This window comes from Chiloscyllium plagiosum, unplaced genomic scaffold (genome assembly GCF_037043375.1).
Source record: "Chiloscyllium plagiosum isolate Xiang-an unplaced genomic scaffold, Cpla_swu_hap1 HiC_scaffold_20, whole genome shotgun sequence".
NCBI classification, from domain to species: Eukaryota; Metazoa; Chordata; class Chondrichthyes; order Orectolobiformes; family Hemiscylliidae; genus Chiloscyllium; species Chiloscyllium plagiosum.
The window spans coordinates 11135135-11155393 of record NW_028270158.1 but is presented as its reverse complement, the minus strand read 5'-3'; the positions used below and the strand labels follow the sequence as shown (position 1 = coordinate 11155393).

General features: G+C 44.3%; 1 protein-coding gene across 6 annotated transcripts in view; it reads right to left on the bottom strand.

The window, feature by feature from the left end:
* Nucleotides 1-20259, bottom strand: part of LOC122560847 (syntaxin-binding protein 4) — a 136150-nt gene that overhangs the window by 35358 nt on the left and 80533 nt on the right. For all 6 annotated transcript variants that reach the window (XM_043712009.2, XM_087997664.1, XM_087997665.1 and 3 more), the window contains 5 exons: nt 12624-12756; nt 9074-9180; nt 6161-6311; nt 5059-5131; nt 1104-1198 (listed from right to left, as the gene is read on the bottom strand). In XM_043712009.2, the coding sequence (XP_043567944.2) occupies nt 1104-1198; nt 5059-5131; nt 6161-6311; nt 9074-9180; nt 12624-12756 (559 nt within the window). The remainder of the gene's footprint in view (nt 1-1103; nt 1199-5058; nt 5132-6160; nt 6312-9073; nt 9181-12623; nt 12757-20259) is intronic.

The following is a 20259-nucleotide window of genomic DNA, read 5'->3' as shown; positions in this document are numbered from 1 at the left end:
GTAGTCTTATGGATAACATGTACTTAGCAGAACCTGAAGCAGAGCATAAACTGCATGCAATATGGTACAAGTGTACATAGAGTTTACAGCACAGATAAACCATTTAAACCAATCAGTCTATGTCATTGCTTAAGCTCCACATTAATGCTTCTGTCACCTTACTTCATCTAACCCTATCAGCGTATACTCAAATCCAGGTCGCACTTATCCTTAATGTGGTTCACCTTGCAGACTTCATGTGGTGGCAAGTTCTACATTCTAGCGACTTGCCTGTGGAAAGAAAATTCCTCTGAATTATTGAATAGAATCCCTACAGTGTGGAAACAGGCCATTGGGCCCAACAAGTCCACACTGACGCTCTGAAGACTAACCCACCCACAACGATTCTCCTATTACTCTACATTTACCCCTGACTAATGCACCTAACCTACACATCCCTGAACACTCTGGAACAATGTAGCATGGCCAATTCACCTAACCTGCACATCTTTGGACTGTGGGAGGAAACCGGAGCACCCGAAGGAACATACGCAGACACACGGAGAACGTACAAACTCCATCCAAACAGTCACCCGAGGGTGGAATCAAACCAGGTCCCTGGGACAGTGAGGCAGCAGTGCTAACCACTGAGCCATTATTAGTTCAATAATGTATGTAAAAATAATGGGTTACGATTACTACACCTGCTTATTCAAGGCCTTGAATATTTGTTCCATTGTTTCACACATATATTTTAATAACTGCTTTTCACCACCTCTGTCTAAATACAGGTTGTTCTGCTATAATGCACATTTCGTTGACATGAATTCGCTATAACATGATTTGGGGACACGGTTTCTATAGCGCAAAGTTTTAAAGCATGTACTGGTTATAATGCGATTCTGGCCCATTAGTTTAATGTTGCCGCTATTATATGATTTTTAAAAATATAACATGGGATTGCATGAGAATGGAACTACCGCATTATAGCGGAACTGACTGCAATGAAGAAAATGTCATGCTTTTTCCCCCTGAATCCCCGATTACAAATTTGTTTGTTCACTGTAATTTCAAACATTAAGGAGCAAGATGAAATGAAAGAGACTTGGGGAAGAAGCACTTACCAACTCAAGTTTATCCACCTTTAACCGAACGTGAGGGTCCAGAGAGACTTTACGTTTGATACTGGGCACTTCTTTCTGAATGGATGGTTTGGCAGCTGTAGAGAAGGAATAGTGCATGATGGCCTGTGTCAAATTCAATGTCTTGTGGGATGTTAAAAGTTTTAAACTCTTAAACTCTGGTGGGATTTCAGATTATTCTGGATTCTACTTAAATCTAGCTTCAAGATCAGAAGCAATAGAGTCTTGGTGGATGCAGATACATCCAGTTCTCTCTCTCACATCAGCCTAACAAATAGTTGATGTCCCTTAAAAAAGCACAATGCTTCCTCAAAACTGGATGAAGCACCCATGCGCAATCAGAAGGTGGTTTACCTTCAGCTGTATACTTTGGACAACCTCTTGGTATACAGAATACAACAGGCTTATATCTCGTGTTCTCAATAAACAGCTTCGCAAAAAAATACAGGTAAATTCTCCAGTTTACACTACCCAGTTTGACCTGTGGTGCCAAACAATCACGTGATCTACTGATATGTTATCACGTGTGTGCAGTTCCCTATCAGGCCTGGGAATTTCAGAACATTAAAGTCCAAAGCTACAGTAGTGAATAGAGTGGGTTCCTCCTAGATTAAATGTTTTATCAAACTCTGTCTCTTGATTAAATTTTTAAAATATAAACTGTAAATACAAAGTTACCAGGAGCACTTTTTTTATTGCAAAAGGATGGTGCTATTTTCACGCAGAGGGTGGTGAGTGTATGGAACGAGCTGCCAGAGGAAGTGTTGGAGGCTGATACAATTAGAACATTTCAAAGGCATCTGGATAAGTATATGAATAGGAAGGGTTTAGAGGGATATGGGCCAAGTGCTGGAAAATGGGACTAGTTTAGGTTAGAATATTTGGGTCTGTTTCTGTGTTGTACATCTCTAAAACTTTATGACCCAGGTTTCTGGGGCACACTAATGTCGCCTAAGTCCAAACCATCCTTATTTGAACTCTTTTTATGTATCCTGAAACCACTTCAATGTGAGGCCCTGAATGAAATCCTGTATCTTTTATTTTGTCTTAAAGTTCTTACTCAGACACATATATCCAAGCACACTTTGTTGAATCATTGAAGAGTTTGACACACAATATTTCCAACTGAATGATTTGGTATTGGAAGATCAGAGCTGTTTTTATGTTTAAGCTCATGTTGTTTGTTACAAAGTTGGGCCTGGATTCAACTTTTTTTTTTCCATTCAGCACCACTAATCTCTATTATATGTGTAACCCAGTCCTTTGCTATCAGGTGTGTACCTGAAACAATTGTATTATGCAATGAAGTTAAGTTAAACTCTCCACTTAATACCACATTGGGAGCTTAAGGACAGCAAAACAGCATTTCTATTGGGATATAAGGTCCATACGATTCATGTTTCTTTGAAGGTGGGCTTCAAGAGCAAAGGAAGCTATTGCAGAATCATATAACAAGGTTCTCCTGAAAGATAACCTGAATTTCACAGGGCAGTCTGCTCAGATCTGTGACAGAAAGAGAACAGAGAGAGAGAGTGTGTATGAGCTTGTGTTTGGTTTGAAAAGACCCATTTCATGAAGAGTTAAAATGGGAGATGTGCTTCGTTTGAGTGAGGAAATATTGTCAGGTAAACTCTCACTATGATAGACAGCTCTGAGGTCAGATGTTGCCAGGTTGGGAAAGGAAAGTAACAAATGGGGAGGCAATGGCCTAGTGGTATTATCGCTGGACTGTTAATCCAGAAATGCAGATAATGTTCTGGGGACCTGAGTTCGAATCCCACAATGGCAGACAGTGGAATTTGAATTTAATAAAAATCTGGAATTGAGAGTCTAATGATGACCATAATTCTATCAGGGCAGCACGGTGGCACAGTGGTTAGCACTGCTGCCTCACAGTGCCAGAGACCTGGGTTCAATTCCTGCCTTAGGCGACTGACTGTGTGGAGTTTGCACGTTCTCCCCGTGTCTGCGTGGGTTTCCTCCGGGTGCTCCGGTTTCCTCCCACAGTCCAAAGATGTGCAGGTCAGGTGAATTGGCCATGCTAAATTGCCCGTAGTGTTAGGTAAAGGGTAAATGTAGGGGTAGGGGTATGGGTGGGTTGCGCTTCGGCGGGGCGGTGTGGACTTGTTGGGCCGAAGGGCCTGTTTCCACACTGTAATGTAATGTAAAAGAAGGAAACCCCTGGGAACCAAGTGTCTTCAAGGACTGGGGAATGTTGTTGAACAAAGAGACCTTGGAGTGCAGGTTCATAGTTCTTTGAAAGTAGTCACAGATAGATAGGATAGTGAAGGAGGTGTTTGGTATGCTTTCCTTTATTGGTCAGAGCATGGAGTATTGGTGTTGGGAGGTCATGTTGTGGCTGTACAGGACATTGGTTCAGCCACTTTTGGAGTATTGCATGCAATTCTGGTCTCCTTCCTATCAGAAGGATATTGTGAAACTTGAAAGGATTCCAAAAAGATTTACAAGGATGTTGCCGGGGTTGAAGGATTTGAGCTATAGGGAGAGGTTGCATAGGCTAGGGCTGTTTTCCCTGGAGTGTCGGAGGCAGGGGAGTGACCTTATAGAGGTTTATAAAATCATGAGGGACATAGATAGGGTGAATAGACAAGGTATTTTCCCTGGGATCATGGAGTCCAGAACTAGAGGGCATAGGTTTAGGGTAAGAGGGGAAAGATATGAAAGGGATCGAAGGGCCAACGTTTTCACGCAGAGGGTGGTATGTGTATAGAATGAGCTGCCAGAGGAAGTGGTGGAGGCTGGTATAATTACAGCATTTAAAAGGCATCTGGATGGGTATATGAATAGGAAGGGTTTGGAGGGATATGGGCCGGTGCTGGCAAATGGGACTAGATTAGGTTAGGATATCTGCTTGGAAAGGACAAGTTGTACCAAAGGGTCTGTTTCCGTGCTGTGCATCTCTACGACTCTATGACTGAACCCAGAAGAACTGAATTGAGAGTGTGGCACTGGAAAAACACAGCAGGTCAGGCAGCATCCGAGGAGCAGGAGAGTCGACATTTTGGGCAAGAGCCCTTCATCAATTGCCCTTACCTGATGAAGGGCTTATGCCCGAAACATCAATTTTCCTGTTCCTCGGATGCTGCCTGACCTGCTGTGCTTTTCCAGCAACACACTCTTGACTCTGATTCTCCAGCATCTCACTTTCTCCCAGAAGAACTGAATGTCTACCAGAGGGATAATGTAAAGTCTAACTGTGGAACAGAAGGTTAGTGCTGGTTTTAAATGCTAAACAGGGAATGGTTTGTTCTGTAATTTACCAGTATAAGCTGCTTACAAACATATCACTGAGAAATGTTGCCCTTTGTTTGTTGCAGTGTAAATTGTAAAATTGAAATCTTGGAAAGTAATCTTTTACGTCGGTCACAGGGAACTCAAATGTCTTTTTAAATTGGTTGGTCTCTAATAATGGTTGTGTTTTGGGCAAATGACTAACTTACTGCTTTTTAACGACCTTATCCAGCTGTTTTCTGTCGGTGGGTTCTGTTAACATTGATCCTTTGCTGTGTGGTCATAGATACAAAGATAGGTAAAGGGACAGATAGTATTGAAGAGGTGGGAAGGCTGCAGAAGGATTCCGACAGCTTAGAAAAGGAGTGGTAGATGCAGTGCAACATGGGAAAGAATAGAAGCATGGGCTATTTTCTAAACAGGAGAAAATTCAGAAGTCTGAAGTGCAAAAAGACTTGGGAGTTCTAGTCCAGGATTCTCTCAAAGTAAACTTGCAGGTTGAGTCAGGCAGTAACTAAAGTAATTTAACCACATGTTGGGTGTGGGCATGTGAGGAAGGGCTTGAGGAGGAGATATTCTTTGATATATGACTGTATTTTTATCATTATTTGATTCCAAAACTATGCAAGTTACAACATCTCAGAAGGTGGGAAACTTTGTCGGTCACCCCACTGAGATTAGATACCTGAGGCAGCTAGTTGTAGTGGGCAAATGTCAGGTGACTGGAAAGGCACTGGACAGTGGTCTTCAAGTTGGGGCTGTTGAGAAAAAGACAGAGTGCATCATTAGCACAGATGTTTATAATACATTGTACAGGTAATTAATGCTGTCGGATTAGGGTACATCGCTGGTAAGTCAGCAATGTAACAGATTCATATGTCCCAGAACTAGCTCGTCATATTGATCCAGATAACATATCTATCTTCCTCAATTTTGCACCCTCTTTTCCTCAAAAGCCATTCGTTTTGGTTGAAAGGTAGAAAGACTACCCTTGTGCACAGGAAATTCATGCACAGCAAGTTCCCACAATATAATGATATCACAGTAAATCTGCATTTAAGTCTTTGTTGAGGGATAACTATTGAGCAGGGAGCTGGAGAGAGCACAGTGTGCTCCCCTCTCTCTCCTGCCAATCTTCTTTGAAATAGTAGAGGTGCCCTTTAGATTAGATTAGATTAGATTACGTTACAGTGTGGAAACAGGCCCTTCGGCCCAACAAGTCCACACTGACCCGCCGAAGCGCAACCCACCCAGACCCCTACATTTACCCCTTACCTAACACTAGGGGCAATTTAGCCTGGCCAATTCACCTAACCTGCACATTTTTGGATTGTAGGAGGAAATCAGAGCACCCGGAGGAAACCCACGCAGACACGGGGAGAATGTGCAAACTCCACACAGTCAGTCGCCTGAGGCGGGAATTGAACCCGGGTCTCTGGCGCTGTGAGGCAGCAGTGCTAACCACTGTGCCACCGTGCTGCCCACTCAACGCAAGGGCTAACCGTTGGTTCAACGTCACATCTGAAAGGCAGCGCCTCTGACAATGTAGCGCTCCTTGGATTGTGGGTCCAAGTGTCTGGAATGAACAGCCTCCCCTAGCCTCCTGGCACAGGAGTGAGAATAGTGACAGTGAGACTAGACGGTAGTTGGAGGAACGGTAAACTGTTGAGGAGAGGAATGAGGCGAGAGACATTAAGATGAGTTTTCATGTGGATGATATACAGCCAGTGTAACTGTTTGATCATTGCTGGGTAAGTCAATATAAAAGAATACACATTTATACTGACCTTAGGTGTTCTCACATGAACCTTCATCCTACAAGAACTGTAGCCATTTCCAGTGCTTTTCTGCATTGAGTTGTCCCCATCTTGTAATGAGGCAGCAGAATGTGAAGACCCTTTGCCTGGTAAAAAGGCAATTGTTATGGTTCCTTCATTCCTTTAAATAAATTATAAAAATTGTAAAAACTTAAGTTCATTCAATGCTCTCCTACCTGTGTCCTAACTTGCACCAAGTCGCATTCACTCACATACAAAATGGAAGGCCATTCTGCCCCTCAAACTAGCTCTGTCATTCATGGCTGATCCATTTGAGTTTCAAATTCCATTATTCCCATCTAATCCCTAAAATCTTTGATTCCCTTGTGATCATGCTGTTCCTTTAACAAGGTTATGTTGTCCTTGGATTTTGTTCAGGAGGTTATAAAGACGCAGGTTTCGAAAAGTCTAGGTTTACATAAAACATAGAACATAGAACATTACAGCGCAGTACAGGCCCTTCGGCCCTCAATGTTGCGCTGCCCTGTCATACCAATCTGAAGCCCATCCCACCTACACTATTCCATGTACGTCCATATGCCTGTCCAATGACGACTTAAATGCACTTAACCTTGGCGAATCTACTGCCATTGCAGGCAAAGCATTCCATACCCTTACTACTCTCTGAGTAAAGAAACTACCTCTGACATCTGTCTTATACCTATCTCCCCTCACTTTAGAGTTGTGTCCCCTCGTGTTTGCCGTCCCCATGGGTTTTAGGGCCAATTTGATCATAGCTAACAGATACCGCTTCAGGCAGAAGGCTATCGGTTAAAAAAAAACTTGTACAATGAAAGGGGTGCAGCCAATTCTCCCAGCTCAGCTTTACTCTGGTCTGATTTGGTTTGGTTTTTTTAGCAGTCTGATTGTTCACTGTTCAAGCTGTGAATCTGCTAGACCCAAAGAAGCAGGTCCATGCCGATCCTCCCTCTCTCTGACATCTCTCCTGTAAGACCCTGTGTTTAATTTTACCTTTGGTGCCAAGGGGTGTTTATGGGGATTGTTGCAGGAATTTGGAACAGCATCATTAAGTTGGGATAATCTGTTGGATTTTTGGATAGATTGATTTATTCTGTTCCTTTTTGTTTGTGTTTCATGTGATAATCTTGAAAATAAATTCTGTTTTGTTTAAAACTAAGTGATTGGGCCAGCTGCATCACTCCTGGAATATCCACTGTACACCTGCTTAAAACAACCAGCATAGTTACCTCCTCCTTGTAATGTTTCGAGGGAGTCTGGCCTGGTCCATAAATAACACTCTCGCCTAACAAGAAATACCTATGTCTGCCTTAAAAATATTCAAGATGTGGAGGTGCCGGTGTTGGATCGGGGTGGACATGGTCAGGAGTCACACGACAGCAGGTTATAGTCCAACAGGTTTATTTGAAATCACAAGCTTTCGGAGCGCTGCTCCTTCATTAGATGAAGCCTTCACCTGATGAAGGAGCAGCGCTCCAAAACTTGTGATTTCAAATAAACTTATTGGACCATAACCTGCTGTCATGTGACTGCTGTGTTTAAAAGTATTCAATGGCAGGTGCTTGCTGACCTGGTTAGGTCCCGCTGTAAGGAGATTTCAATTGATAGAACTTCCTCCTCGTTTTCAACTCCCTCTATGGGTTCAAACTCCACAGCTCCAACCTCCTACACTTTCCGGGATCTCAGGCCTCCTCCAATTCTGGCATCTTCTGCATCCCCAATTTCAATTGCTCTGCAGTTATTGGCTATGCCCATGTGCCAAGCTCTGTAATTCCCTCCCTAAACCTCTCCACTTGAATAATTGAATTGAATTGAATTTATCGTCACGTGTACCGAGGTACATTGAAAAACTTTGAAGGTTAGATTAGATTAGATTTAGATATACTACAGAAAATCTGAAACAAGCACAGGGAGTGATGGAGAAACTCAGCAGGTTTGGCAGCATCCGTGGAGAGAGAGAACAAAGGGAAGGTTTGAGTCCGGTATGACTCTCCTCCCTTCATGACTCATCACATTGACTCTGTTTCTCTCTCCACAGATGCTGCCAGACCTGCTGAGTTTCTCCAGTGTGCTTGTTTTGAACAAATGAGCACATCATTTTCAGAGATTCCTGGCTGTCAGGATATTGGGAAACCTCGTCCAGACCTCTCCAAAATGATTTTTTGAACATTCACCCAAGAGTGGGGTGGTACGGTGGCTCAGTGGTTAGCACTGTGCCTCAAGCGCCAGGGACCCATGTTCAATTCCAGCCTCGGACGACTGTCTGTGTGGAGTTTGCACATTTTCCTCATGTCTGCGTGGGTTTGCTCCCACAATCCAAAAATGTGCAAGTTAGGTGAATTGGCCAGGGCAAATTGCCCATAGTGTTCAGAGATGTGTAGGTTAGGTACATTAGTTAGGGGTAAATGTAGAGTAATAGGGTTTTATTGCTACCTTTGCCTCTGGAGCCATGACTCACCTTCTCTCAGCCTCGTATAAATACCTCCCTATTTCTCCCCTTTTTTTAGCTTTGACAAAGGGTCAGTTAGACTCGAAACGTCAGCTCTTTTCTCTCCTTACAGATGCTGCCAACCTGCTGAGATTTTCCAGCATTTTCTCTTTTGGTTAGAGTAATAGGGAAATGGGTCTGAGTGGGTTACTGTTCAGAGAGTTGGTGTAGACTTGCTGGACCAAAGGGCCTGTTTCCAAACTGGGGATTCTAATTCTATAGTGTAGAGCAGACAACTGCTCTAGGAGACGTCTGCTCTGAGAGATGACACCCCTGACAGCATGAGGCTGGCACTGAGCTGGTAAACTGTGTATTCAAGCTTAGAACTGGGAGGACCCACCAACATCTGACTGTGGGGCGACAGTGATATCCCTGAGGCATAGAGCTCACACACAGTGTGTGAAATAATTACTTACGCGATCGCCATTTTATTGAGGATGCTCCTAGCTTCCTCATACGTCACTCCAATCAGAGACTTCTTGTTAATTGCAACCAACTGGTCACCTGGACGGAGTCGACCATCCTTCAAACAATTGCAAGAAAATTCATTGAGAGATGGAGCAGGCAGTGATCATTCATTACTTAGACAAGAATGTACAGCATTTCAACAATAGGAGGTGATGGCCTTGTGGTATTATCAACTAGGCTGTTTATCCAGAGATCCAGGTAGTGTTCAGGGTTTGAGTCCTACCATGGCAGATGGTGGAATGTGAATTCAATGAAAATCTGGAATTAAGAGTCTAATGATGATCATGAATCAACTGTCAGGAAAAGCCCACTTGCTTCACTTATGTCCTTAGCGAAGGAAATTGCCATCCTTTTCTGGTCGTGTGACTCCAGACCCACAGCAATGTGGTTGACTCTTACCTGCCCTCTGGGCAATTAGGGATGGGCAATAAATGCTGGCCTAGCCAGCGACACCCTCATCCCATGAATGAATAAAAAACAAGGTTAACCCAATTTTTCTGCGGGAACTCCACAGCTTTCCAATATAATGTATGACTTTTGAAATGTACATTTGTGGAGATCTTAGTTTGTGCTTATCAAGGTAGGAAAAGTCACTGCTGTGGAATGATCCAAATGTCGACTTTTGGAGAAACAGACATGAGCCATGCTCAACGCAACTGTCTGTGTGGAGTTTGCACATTCTCCCCGTGTCTGCGTGGATTTCCTCCCAGACTCCAAAGATGTGCAGGTTAGGTAAATTGGCTATGCTCAATTGCCCATAGTGTTAGGTGCATTAGTCAGGGGTAAATGTTGGGGAATTAGTCTGGGTGGGTTGCTCTTCAGAGGGTCAGTGTGGACTTGTTGGGCCGAAGGGCCTGTTTCCACACTCTAGGAAATCTAAAAAAAAATCTAAAAAAATATCAAAATATACTTATGGTGAGGTGGCAAAAGGCACCAATACCCTTCACCAAATATGTGTCTTCTCCCAAACTCAGCAGATACACCTCCACCCTGACTGGGAGGGTTATTTTCACCTTCACACCCTGTCCCTTCTGGAGGAGTGGACATCACCACTGACAGCTGGATGGGTTCTGTACCCAGTTCCCCGGAACAGTGAGGGGAAAATCTGTCTAGAAGTCAGGTAGTCAATTCAATGCCAAAATCCTCCTCATCAAGGCCCGAAGCTCATTTGGATCCCTGTCTGGCTTCCCCAACTTTGGGAGGCATCACTGAATGATTTTCAGCCTCTCGATTTGACTTGACTTGAACCCTCATCTCCAGTGATGAAACAGCATTGCACCATCCTAGACCATCAATCCATGTTTCGCATTGATTCACCAGAATTGGATACTGTGCATACATTAGAGTCAAAGAGTCCTACACCTCAGAGACAGGCCCTTTAACCCAAACTGGTCCTTGCTGACCAAAATGTCCATCCACACTAGCCCTATTTCCCTGCACTTGGCCCATATCCTTCTAATCCTTTCCTATCCATGTATTTGTCCAATTGCCTTTTAAATGTTGTTAATGTACCTGCCTCAGCCACTTCCACTGGCAGCACATTTCATATGTGTCCCACCCTCTGTTTAAAAAGAATGCCTCTCAGATTCCTTTTTATTCTTTCCCCTCTCACCTTAAACTGCTGCCCTCTAGTCCTTGATTCCCTAACCCTGAGAAAAAGACTGAGTGCATTCACCCTATCCATGCCTCTCATGATCTTACATATCTCTATAAGGTCCCCCCTCAGTCTCCTATGCTCTAAAGAAAAAAGTCCTAGCTTTTCCAACCTCTCCCTATAACTCAGACCATTGTTGTCACCTTTCTTAAGTTCTGATTATTTCCACCACTAATGACCTTGGCATGAGTTTTGTTAAGTTGATATCTAAATTAAGTTGGGATGAAGCCTTCCCACAGCACTTGAAGGCAAGGAGCAATGAAGTGTATGAAAGGCAGATGAATCACTTTACTGAATACTGCTTCCCCCACTATTTTGGGTTTATGATTATACGAGGCAGTAAGGGTTATTTCACTAATAGGATACAATGGGTGACACGAGATTAGCTATTGGTCGTACATCTTTTCTGGTTGCTCTGTTCTGTCATGCAGAACTAAAACTGGCACCATTTCGATCAGGCATTGGCTAATGATGCTGGAGAAGTTTCTCTCTTGAGCTATTCAGAGTCTTGTTATGGACTGTGACCTGTTCAATCAGGAACAGTAGAAGGTAAGCTCCAGATGGCCGCGTTGCAGGAAGACCACTCTTTGGTTAGTTGAGGAAATGGTGGAGGCTGGTACAATTGCAACATTTAAAAGGCATCTGGATGGGTATATGAATAGGAAGGGTTTGGAGGGATATGGGCCGAGTACTGGCAGGTGGGACTAGATTGGGTTGGGATATCTGGTCAGCATGGACGGGTTGGACCAAAGGGTTTGTTTCTGTGCTCTACATCCCTACGACTCTATGACAGTCTGACACATCAAACCCCACAGACCAGCACAAAGCCACAGCTGAGAATAGAGAAAGGGAACTCATCCATCCGAGTTGGCGAGATGCTGTCACCTCATGTTGGTCAGGGCGTGGTTGTTAGTAATGGGAAAGGTCTCTATGAGTGGATTAAGGGCTAACCAGACACAGAGTAAAGATGTTGGTGTATATTCTCCATCGCAAACACTGCGTGCTTTACTATTTCAGTTACAAATGGAGACATTAGGGAAACTATTAAAATTCATCATTAACAGCTTGGTTCTATCTCACAGAACTAGACGGCATAGGCTAAAGGTGAGTGGGGAAAAATTTAAAAGGGACCTAAGGGGCAACTTTTTCATGCAGAGGATGGTACGTGGATGGAATTAGGTGCCAGAAGAAGTGGTGGAGGCTGGTACAATTACATTATTTAAAAGGCATCTGGATGGGTATATGAATAGGAAGGGTTTAGAGGGATATGGGCCAAGTGCTGGCAAATTGGACTAGATTGGGTTGGGATGTCTGGTTGGCATGGATGAGTTGGACTGAAGGGTCTGTTTCCGTGCTGTACATCTCTATGACTCTATGTAGTCTGACAAATAAACCAGTTCTCAATTATGTTTTTTCCATTGGCTTCACCTCATCAAACCATTAACTAGTTCATCCTTCAGAAACCTAAAAGATACGCACACATGACCAAAGTATTCACTTGGTTTTAACACAGAGATTCATAGTCAAGGCTCCTGGTTAGGTTGCCAAGCTGAATTGCTGACCATGAAAGATGTGCTCTGTATAGAGGGGACAGTGAATCCGCGAGGGGGTGAAAAGTCTGCAACAATTGCCAAATAAAGCGTCACAGTCTAATGTTCGATTTGAACTCTAGGTGAAGGGTATAGTCAGGACTCAGGAACCAAGTTATTGCAAGGCCTGGAATGAGTGCTCAAACTTCAAGTTAGAAAACGCGAAAAATGGGAAATTGAATCTTATTTTTTTCCCGTGAGCTCAGTTTTTTTCAACTCACTGGTTCGTCACTGTCACAATTATTTCATCTTTACCTTCTGACAATCTCCTCCCAAGATGATGTCCTCCACATAGACTTTGGGTCCATCAGGCCTGTTGGATCCCCCTGTCACAGTCAGTCCAAGGCCTGCTGATTTGGTGATGGTGACGAGCTGAATTCCCTCATTGCTATAGCAACCAAGAGATAAAAAAGCACAATTTTAGAAAACAAACTGTGACATGCATTAAAATATTAAGGCTCCTCGGCGGCGGGAGAGAAAACAAAACTTGGTGGTTCATCAAAGTGGTTTTGACACTCCTACAGTGAAAGCATGAGGCAAATTCTGAGGCCCACTGTCAGGGGATTTGACACGGGCACACATTCATGTTTCATCATGGTAGGGCTGGTTTCACATTTTTCCCATTTCCACTCCCTGACAGTCTCGAAAATGTTTGTTTGATTAGGAATATTGAGTTCCCTTCACCCTCCACAGTCAAAGCAGCAACCTGCACATGTGACCTGACATGCTTCAGATGATGTAAAACCAACAACCTTCCAGAACAAAGGATGATATCTCACTCACTCCCTCTCTCTCTCTGGCACTGCTCAGACTCAGCTGAAGTCAGTGCCAAGCAATGCCATCAAATTGGGAAAATACTTTACGTAGAGACATAGAAAACAGAGGCAGGAGCAGGCCATTCGGACCTTTGAATCCTGATGAAGGGCTTATGCCCAAAACGTTGTCTCTCCTGCTGCTCGGGTGCTGCCTGACCTGCTGTGCTTTTCCCGTGCCACACTTTTTGAACCTGATCTCCAACATCTGCAGTCCTCACTTTCACCTCATCCAAATCAGTAGCCTGTTCCTGCTTTTCACCCCCATTTTCTTTGATCCCTTTAGCCCCAAGTACTGTATCCAACTCATTCAAATCATACAATGTTTTGGCCTCTGGGGTAGTGAATCCCCAGCTTCTGTGTGAAGAGGTTTGCCAGCAGTTCAGTCCTAAATGGTCTACACCGTAACCTTAGGCCTAGTTCTGGACTCCGCTGTCATCAGGAATATCCTTCCTGCATCTACCCTGTCTGGTTCTGTTAGAATTTTATAGGCTTCTATGAGATAACACCTCATTCTTCAAAACTCCAGTGAATATGCCATCTCCTCACACCTCAGTCTTTCCACCTCAGGTGTCTGTCCAGTAAACATTCACCGCACTCTCTCTGTAGCAAGAGCATCCTCCCTCAGATAAGAATTCTGAAACTTCACACAATACTCCATGTGTGATCTCACCAAGGGTTTGAGCTATAAGGAGAGGCTGGAGTGTCTGGGGCTTTTTTCACTGGAGGTTGAGGGGTGACTTTATGGAGGTTTATAAAATGATGAGGAGTATAGGTAAGGTGCATGGCAAAGGCCTTTTCCCTAAGGTAGGGGAATTCTACACTGGATGGTATATTTTAGGGTGAGGGGAGAAAGATTTAAAAGGGACCCAAGGGGCGCACCTTTTTCACACAGAGGGTGGGTCCTGTGTGGAATGAGCTGCCAGAGGAAGTGGTAGATGCAGATACAGTTACAACATCTAAAAGACATTTGGACAGGACATGAATAGGAAAGGTTTAGAGGGATATGGGCCAAGTGCAGGCAAATGGGACTACCTTAGTTTGGGAAGGTTGGCAGTAGTGGATGAGTTGGACTGAAGGGTCTGTTTCAGTGCTATATGACTTTAAGGCCCTGTATAATTATAGCAAGACATCCCTGTACTTGAACTCGCAGATAGTGAGGACTGCAGATGCTGGCGAGTTAGAGTCGATAAAGCGTGGAGCTGGAAAAGCACAGTAGGTCAGGCAGCATCCAAGGGGCAGGAGAGTTGACATTTCGGGCAGGATCCTTCATTATTCATTCTGATGAAGGCTCCTGCCTGAAACATTGACTCTCTTTCTCCTCAGATGCTGCCTGACCAGCGTCACCCTTTATTGACCCTGTTCTCGAACTCCAGTGGGGCATGGCACAAGTGCAGCACAAAGTCATGTCTAAACAGACATGTTACAATCTGACCATTTCTATTGCTCTCCCATATTCTCGCAGTTGGCTTATGGTCACCTCCAGAATTAGAGTAAGGGGTATAGGGTAAAGTTACCATAGTCCCACCCTCTCATTAGAGTTTAGCCCGAGGCTTGGTAGCGATACCAAACTTTCATGGTGACCTCAGCCCGTGTGGGAATTGAACCCACGTATGCTGCATTGAAAACCAGTCAACTGAGCTAATTGGGCCTATCCCATAGACCTTGTAAAGGGCAGGTAAAGGTCAACCACCTAGGGCTAGCAGATCTCCTCTCCCGAAGGACACTACTGAACAAGAAGGACTGTTATGACAATTGATGATAGTTACTGTGGTGACAATTCACCAACTTCATAATCCAGATGTATCAACTGATATTAAACTCCATCAGTTACCATAGTGGGATTTGAACTCAGGCCATAGTCTGATCCTGCAGGTTACCATTGACCAGAAAATCAACTGGACTCACCTCATAAACACAGTGGCTACAAAAGGAGGTCAGAGACTAGGAACACTGCAGCGAGTAACTCACCTCCTGGCTCCCCAAAGCCAGTTCACCATCTGCAAGGCACCACATCCACAAATTTCCACTCCCTCCACTACTGGCACTCAGAAGCAGCAGTGTGTAATATCTACAAGGTGCACTGCAGAAATTCACCAAAGATCCTCAGATGGCGCCTTCCAAACCCAAAACCATGTCCATCTAGAAAGACATGGGCAGCAGACACATGGGAATACCAGCACCTATAAGTTCCCCTCCAAGCCATACACCATCTTCTGTATTACTGGGTCACTGTGACATTAATACTACAGCATCATTTCCCCCGTTGCTGAGGGTTGAAATCAGTTTGGATGCAGACTAATAGTAAAAGGTAGAGGTGGCCTGCAGGATTTTCACTTTATCACTTTGCAACAGCAGTAGACTCACCAACTTTAAGGGCATTAAATAGCCATTAGATAAACATATGGATGAAAATGGAGTAGTGTAGGTTAGCTAGACTACAGATTGGTTTCACAGGTTGGTGCAAAGTCAAGGGCCAAAGGGCTTGTACTGCGCTGTAATGTTCTATGTTCTACATTTAATGGAGAATGGAGCAGTCGTAATCTAAAAGCACGGAAACCTCTTCAAATTTTATTACACTGCAATAAAGACTGCACTTCTTTTTAAATTCATGTGTCGGACATTGGTGTCACTGGCTGGGCCAGCATTTCTAGTTGCCCTTGAGAAGGTGGTGGTGAGCTGACTTCTTGAACTGCTGCAGTCTGCATGCTGTAGATAGACCCACAATGTTGTTACGGAGAGAGTTCCAGAACTTTTACCCAACGACAATGAAGGAATAATAATATATTTCCAAGTCGGGATGGTGTATCACTTGGAGGGGAACTTGGAGGCGCTGGTACTCCCATGTGTCTGCTGCCCATGTCCTTCTAGATAGATATAGTTGTGGGTTTGGAAGGTGCTGTCTGAAGATCTTTCGTGAATTTCTGCAGTGCATCTTGCTGATATTACACACTGCTCCTACTGAATGCCAGTAGTGGAGGGAGTGGAAATTTGTGGATGTGGTGCCTTGTAGATGGTGGGCAGGCTTTGGGGAGTCAGGAGATCAGTTACTCGCTGCAGTATTCCTAGCCTCTGACCTCCTTTTGTAGCCTATTGTGTTTATGAGGTGAGTCCAGCTGAGTTTCTGGTCAATGGCAACCTGCAGGATGTTGGTAGTAGGGGAGTCAGTGATGACAACACCATTGAATGTCAAGGAGGCCCTGATTAAATAGTCTCATATTAGTGATGATCATAGCCTGGCATTTTTGTGGCACGAATGTTACTTGCCGCTCGTCAGCCTAAGCCAAAATACTGTCCATATCTCGTTTGCATTTGAACATGCTCTGCTTCAGTATCTGAGCAACTGCAAATGTTGCTGAAGATTGTGCATTCATTGGTGAACATCCCCACTTCTGACCTTGTGATAGAGGGAATGTCTTTGATTAAATTCCTGACGATGGTTGGACCTAGGACACTACCCTGAGGAACTCCTGTAGAGATGTCCTGGAGATGACTGACCTCCAGCAGACACAACCATCTTCCTATGTGCCAGCTATGACTGCAACCACTGGAGAGTTTGTCCCCTGATCCCCATTGATTCCAGTTTTGCCAGGACTCATTGATGTCACACTTGGTCAAATGCAGCCTTGATGTCAAGGGCTGTCACACCCACCTCCCCTCTGGAATTCAGCTCTTTTGCCCATGTTTGAACCAAGGCTGTAATGAGGTCAGGAGTTGAGTGGCCCTGGTGGAACCCAAACTGGGTGTCACTGAGCAGGTTATTGCTGAGCAGATGCTGCTGTTGATGACACCTTCCATCACAGGAAAGTGTTGGTGACATTTTGAGGTTATGAAATCACTGTAAGCTCTTCCTTTCCTTCACTCTTTCTTTCCAGATGAACACTTCACTGACCTCCAGATGCTCAATGCCTGTTGTGTAAGGGTGTAAGGTTTGAAAGGGTTAATACTGAGCAGAACTTAAACACCACCCACTGTGATAATGTCATATGGAATTGTGAGCTGAACTTTTTGGGATCTTAGTGAAAAAAGACTTAATATTCCAATCCTTCTCACAGTCTCTGTCACAATGTCTGGGATAAGAAAGTAACGAGTCGCTAATATGTAATAACCACACTCCTCGTTCAAGAAAAAAGCCTCGTTTAGTGTCATAGAGTCATGGAAATGTACAGCACAGAAACAGACCCTTCAGCCCAACTCGTCCATGCCGACCAGATATCCCAACCCAATCTAGTCCCACCTGCCAGCACCCCGTCTATATCCCTCTAAACCCTTCCTATTCATATATCCATCCAAATGCCTTTTAAATGCTGTAATTGTACCAGCCTCCACCACTTCCTCTGGCAGCTCATTCCATATTCTAGTTAGACCAGTCAGTGGTTTTCCTTTACCGCGCTAGACCAAGTCATGTAGCTTTATCGGCTTTGAGATGATCGTGGCAGCAATCCTATCACATGGTATGGCACAGACTTGGTTTAGCTGCTCAAACAACTGAGCGAACAAGCCTCCATAGTATTCTTAGTCTGAAGGACTTGAAGTTTGAAAAATAGGCCAGGATTAATTTTCTCTGACAGTCTAGTAGATAGAAGAATGGTAGGAGGGAGAACCGTAACTGCCTATTACTTACTTTCTTGGCTGGGGCCACCCTTACACAGGATCAGCATGGGGAGGTATCATCTCTCAGCCATGGTGCTCAGTGCAGGAAATATTCTCACCACATCAACTGTGGCTCAGTTGGGAGCACCTTCACCTCTGAGTCCTGAGGACCTGGCTTCAAGTCCCATTGCATGATCCAAGTGTAAAAGTCAAGCCAGGGTGGCATGGTAGCTAGCACTGCTGCCTCACAGCGCCAGGGACCTGGGTTCAATTCCAGGTGATTGTCTGTGTGGTGTTTGCATGTTCTCCTTGGGCCTGCATGGGTTTCTTTCCACAGTCCAAAGATGTACAGGTTGGGTGAATTGGCTACGGTAAATTGTCCTGTAGTGTTCAGCGATGTGTAGATTAGGTGTGTTAGTCCGGGGAAAGGTAGAGTACTAAAGTAGGGGAATGGGTCTGGGTGGGTTACTCTTCAGAGGGTCAGTGTGGACGTGTTGGGCCAAATGGCCTGTTTCCACACTGTAGGGATTCTATGTTATTAAAGCCTCACCTCAGAGAGGGGGGCAGTGTCATAGAGATGTACAGCATGGAAACAGACCCTTTGGTCCAACCAGTCCATGCCGACCAAATATCCCAACCCAATCTAGTCCCAGCTGTTCAGCCTCTCCCTATAGCTCAAATCCTCCAACCCTGACAACATCCTTGTAAATCTTTTCTGAACCCTTTCAAGTTTCACAACATCTTTCTGATAGGAAGGAGACCAGAATTGCACGAAATATTCCAACAGTGGCCTAAACAATGTCCTCAACACCCACAACATGACCTCCCAACTCCTGTACTAAATACTCTGACCAATAAAGGAAAGCATATCAAACGCCTTCTTCACTATCCTATCTACCTGCGACTCCACTTTCAAGGAGCTATGAACCTGCACTCCAAGGTCTCTTTGTTTAGCAACACTCCCTAGACCTTACCATTAAGTGTGTAACTCCTGCTAAGATTTGCTTTCCCAAAATGCAGCACTCCGCATTTATCTGAATTAAACTCCATCTGCCACTTCTCAGCTCATTGGCCCATCTGGTCCAGATCTTGTTGTAATCTGAGGTAACCCTCTTCGCTGTCCACTACACCTCCAATTTTGGTGTCATCTGCAAACTTACTAACTGTACCTCTTATGCTCGCATCCAAATCATTTATGTAAATGACAAAAAGTAGTGAACCCAGCACCCATCCTTGTGGCACTCCACTGCCACAGGCCTCCAGTCTGAAAAACAACCCTCCACCACCAGCCTCTGTCTTCTACCTTTGAGCCAGTTCTGTATCCAAGTGGCTAATTCTCCCTATGTTCCATGAGATCTAACCTTGCTAACCAGTCTCCCATGGGGAACCTTGTCGAACACCTTACTGAAGTCCATATAGATCACACCTTGTGTATAGTTACAGCTGAGATAGATAGATTCTTAATCAGTCGGAGAATCAAGGGTTATGGGGAAAGGGCAGGAAAGCGGATGTGAGGAATGTTGGAACAGCCATGATCCTACTGAATGGTGGAGCAGGTTCAAGGAGCCAAATGGCCTACTCCAGTTCCTATTTCTTATGGCCTTAAGCTGGAATATAATAGCAATCGAGCTCTGCATTGTTGAGATAAGAAGCTTCAAACTGGGGCTCTGCCTGTCCTCCCCAGTGGATGTAAGTAATTCCTGGAACTATTCAGTAAAAGAACACATTTGGTGGATCTGGATCCTGGCCAATATTTATCCCCGAACCACCATAATAAAAACAGATTACCTAGTTGTAATCAAATTGCTGTTTGTGGTAGCTTGTTATGTATAAATTTTCTGCTACATCTCTTACATGACAGCTGGCCAACGTCCATGCAAAGTATCATATAAATGTAACCATTTTTAGTTCTGAAGAGGGGGCAAAGAATCCCAGCAGTGTGGAAACAGGCCCTTCGGCCTAACAAGTCCACACCGACCCGCCGAAGTGATACCCACCCAGACCCATTCCCCTATCCTATAGGTAACCCTGACTAATGCAACTATCCCCGAACACTATGGGCAACCTATCATGGCCAATTCACCTAAACTGCACATTTTTGGATAGCAGGAGGGAACCAAACAGACACGGGGAAAATGTGCAAATTCCACACAGACAGTTGCCTGAGGCTGGAATCAAACTGAAGTCCCTGGTGCTGTGAGGCAGCAGTGCTAACCACTGAGCCACCGTGCCACTTACTGGACTCAAAATATTAACTCTGCTTTCTCTCCACAGATGCTGCCAGATCTACTGAGTTTCTGTCACAATTTCTGTTTTTTGTTTCTGATATAAATGTAAGATTTTCTTTACTACAAAGTAAGTAAAGCTCTGTCAAGTAAAGGTGATGATTTTTTAAATGTGACGTTATTGCTTTTTTAAAAAAATTATTGATTTGTTCAAAAAATGTGGACACCATTTGTTAGTCCAGCATGTATTGTGTATCCCTT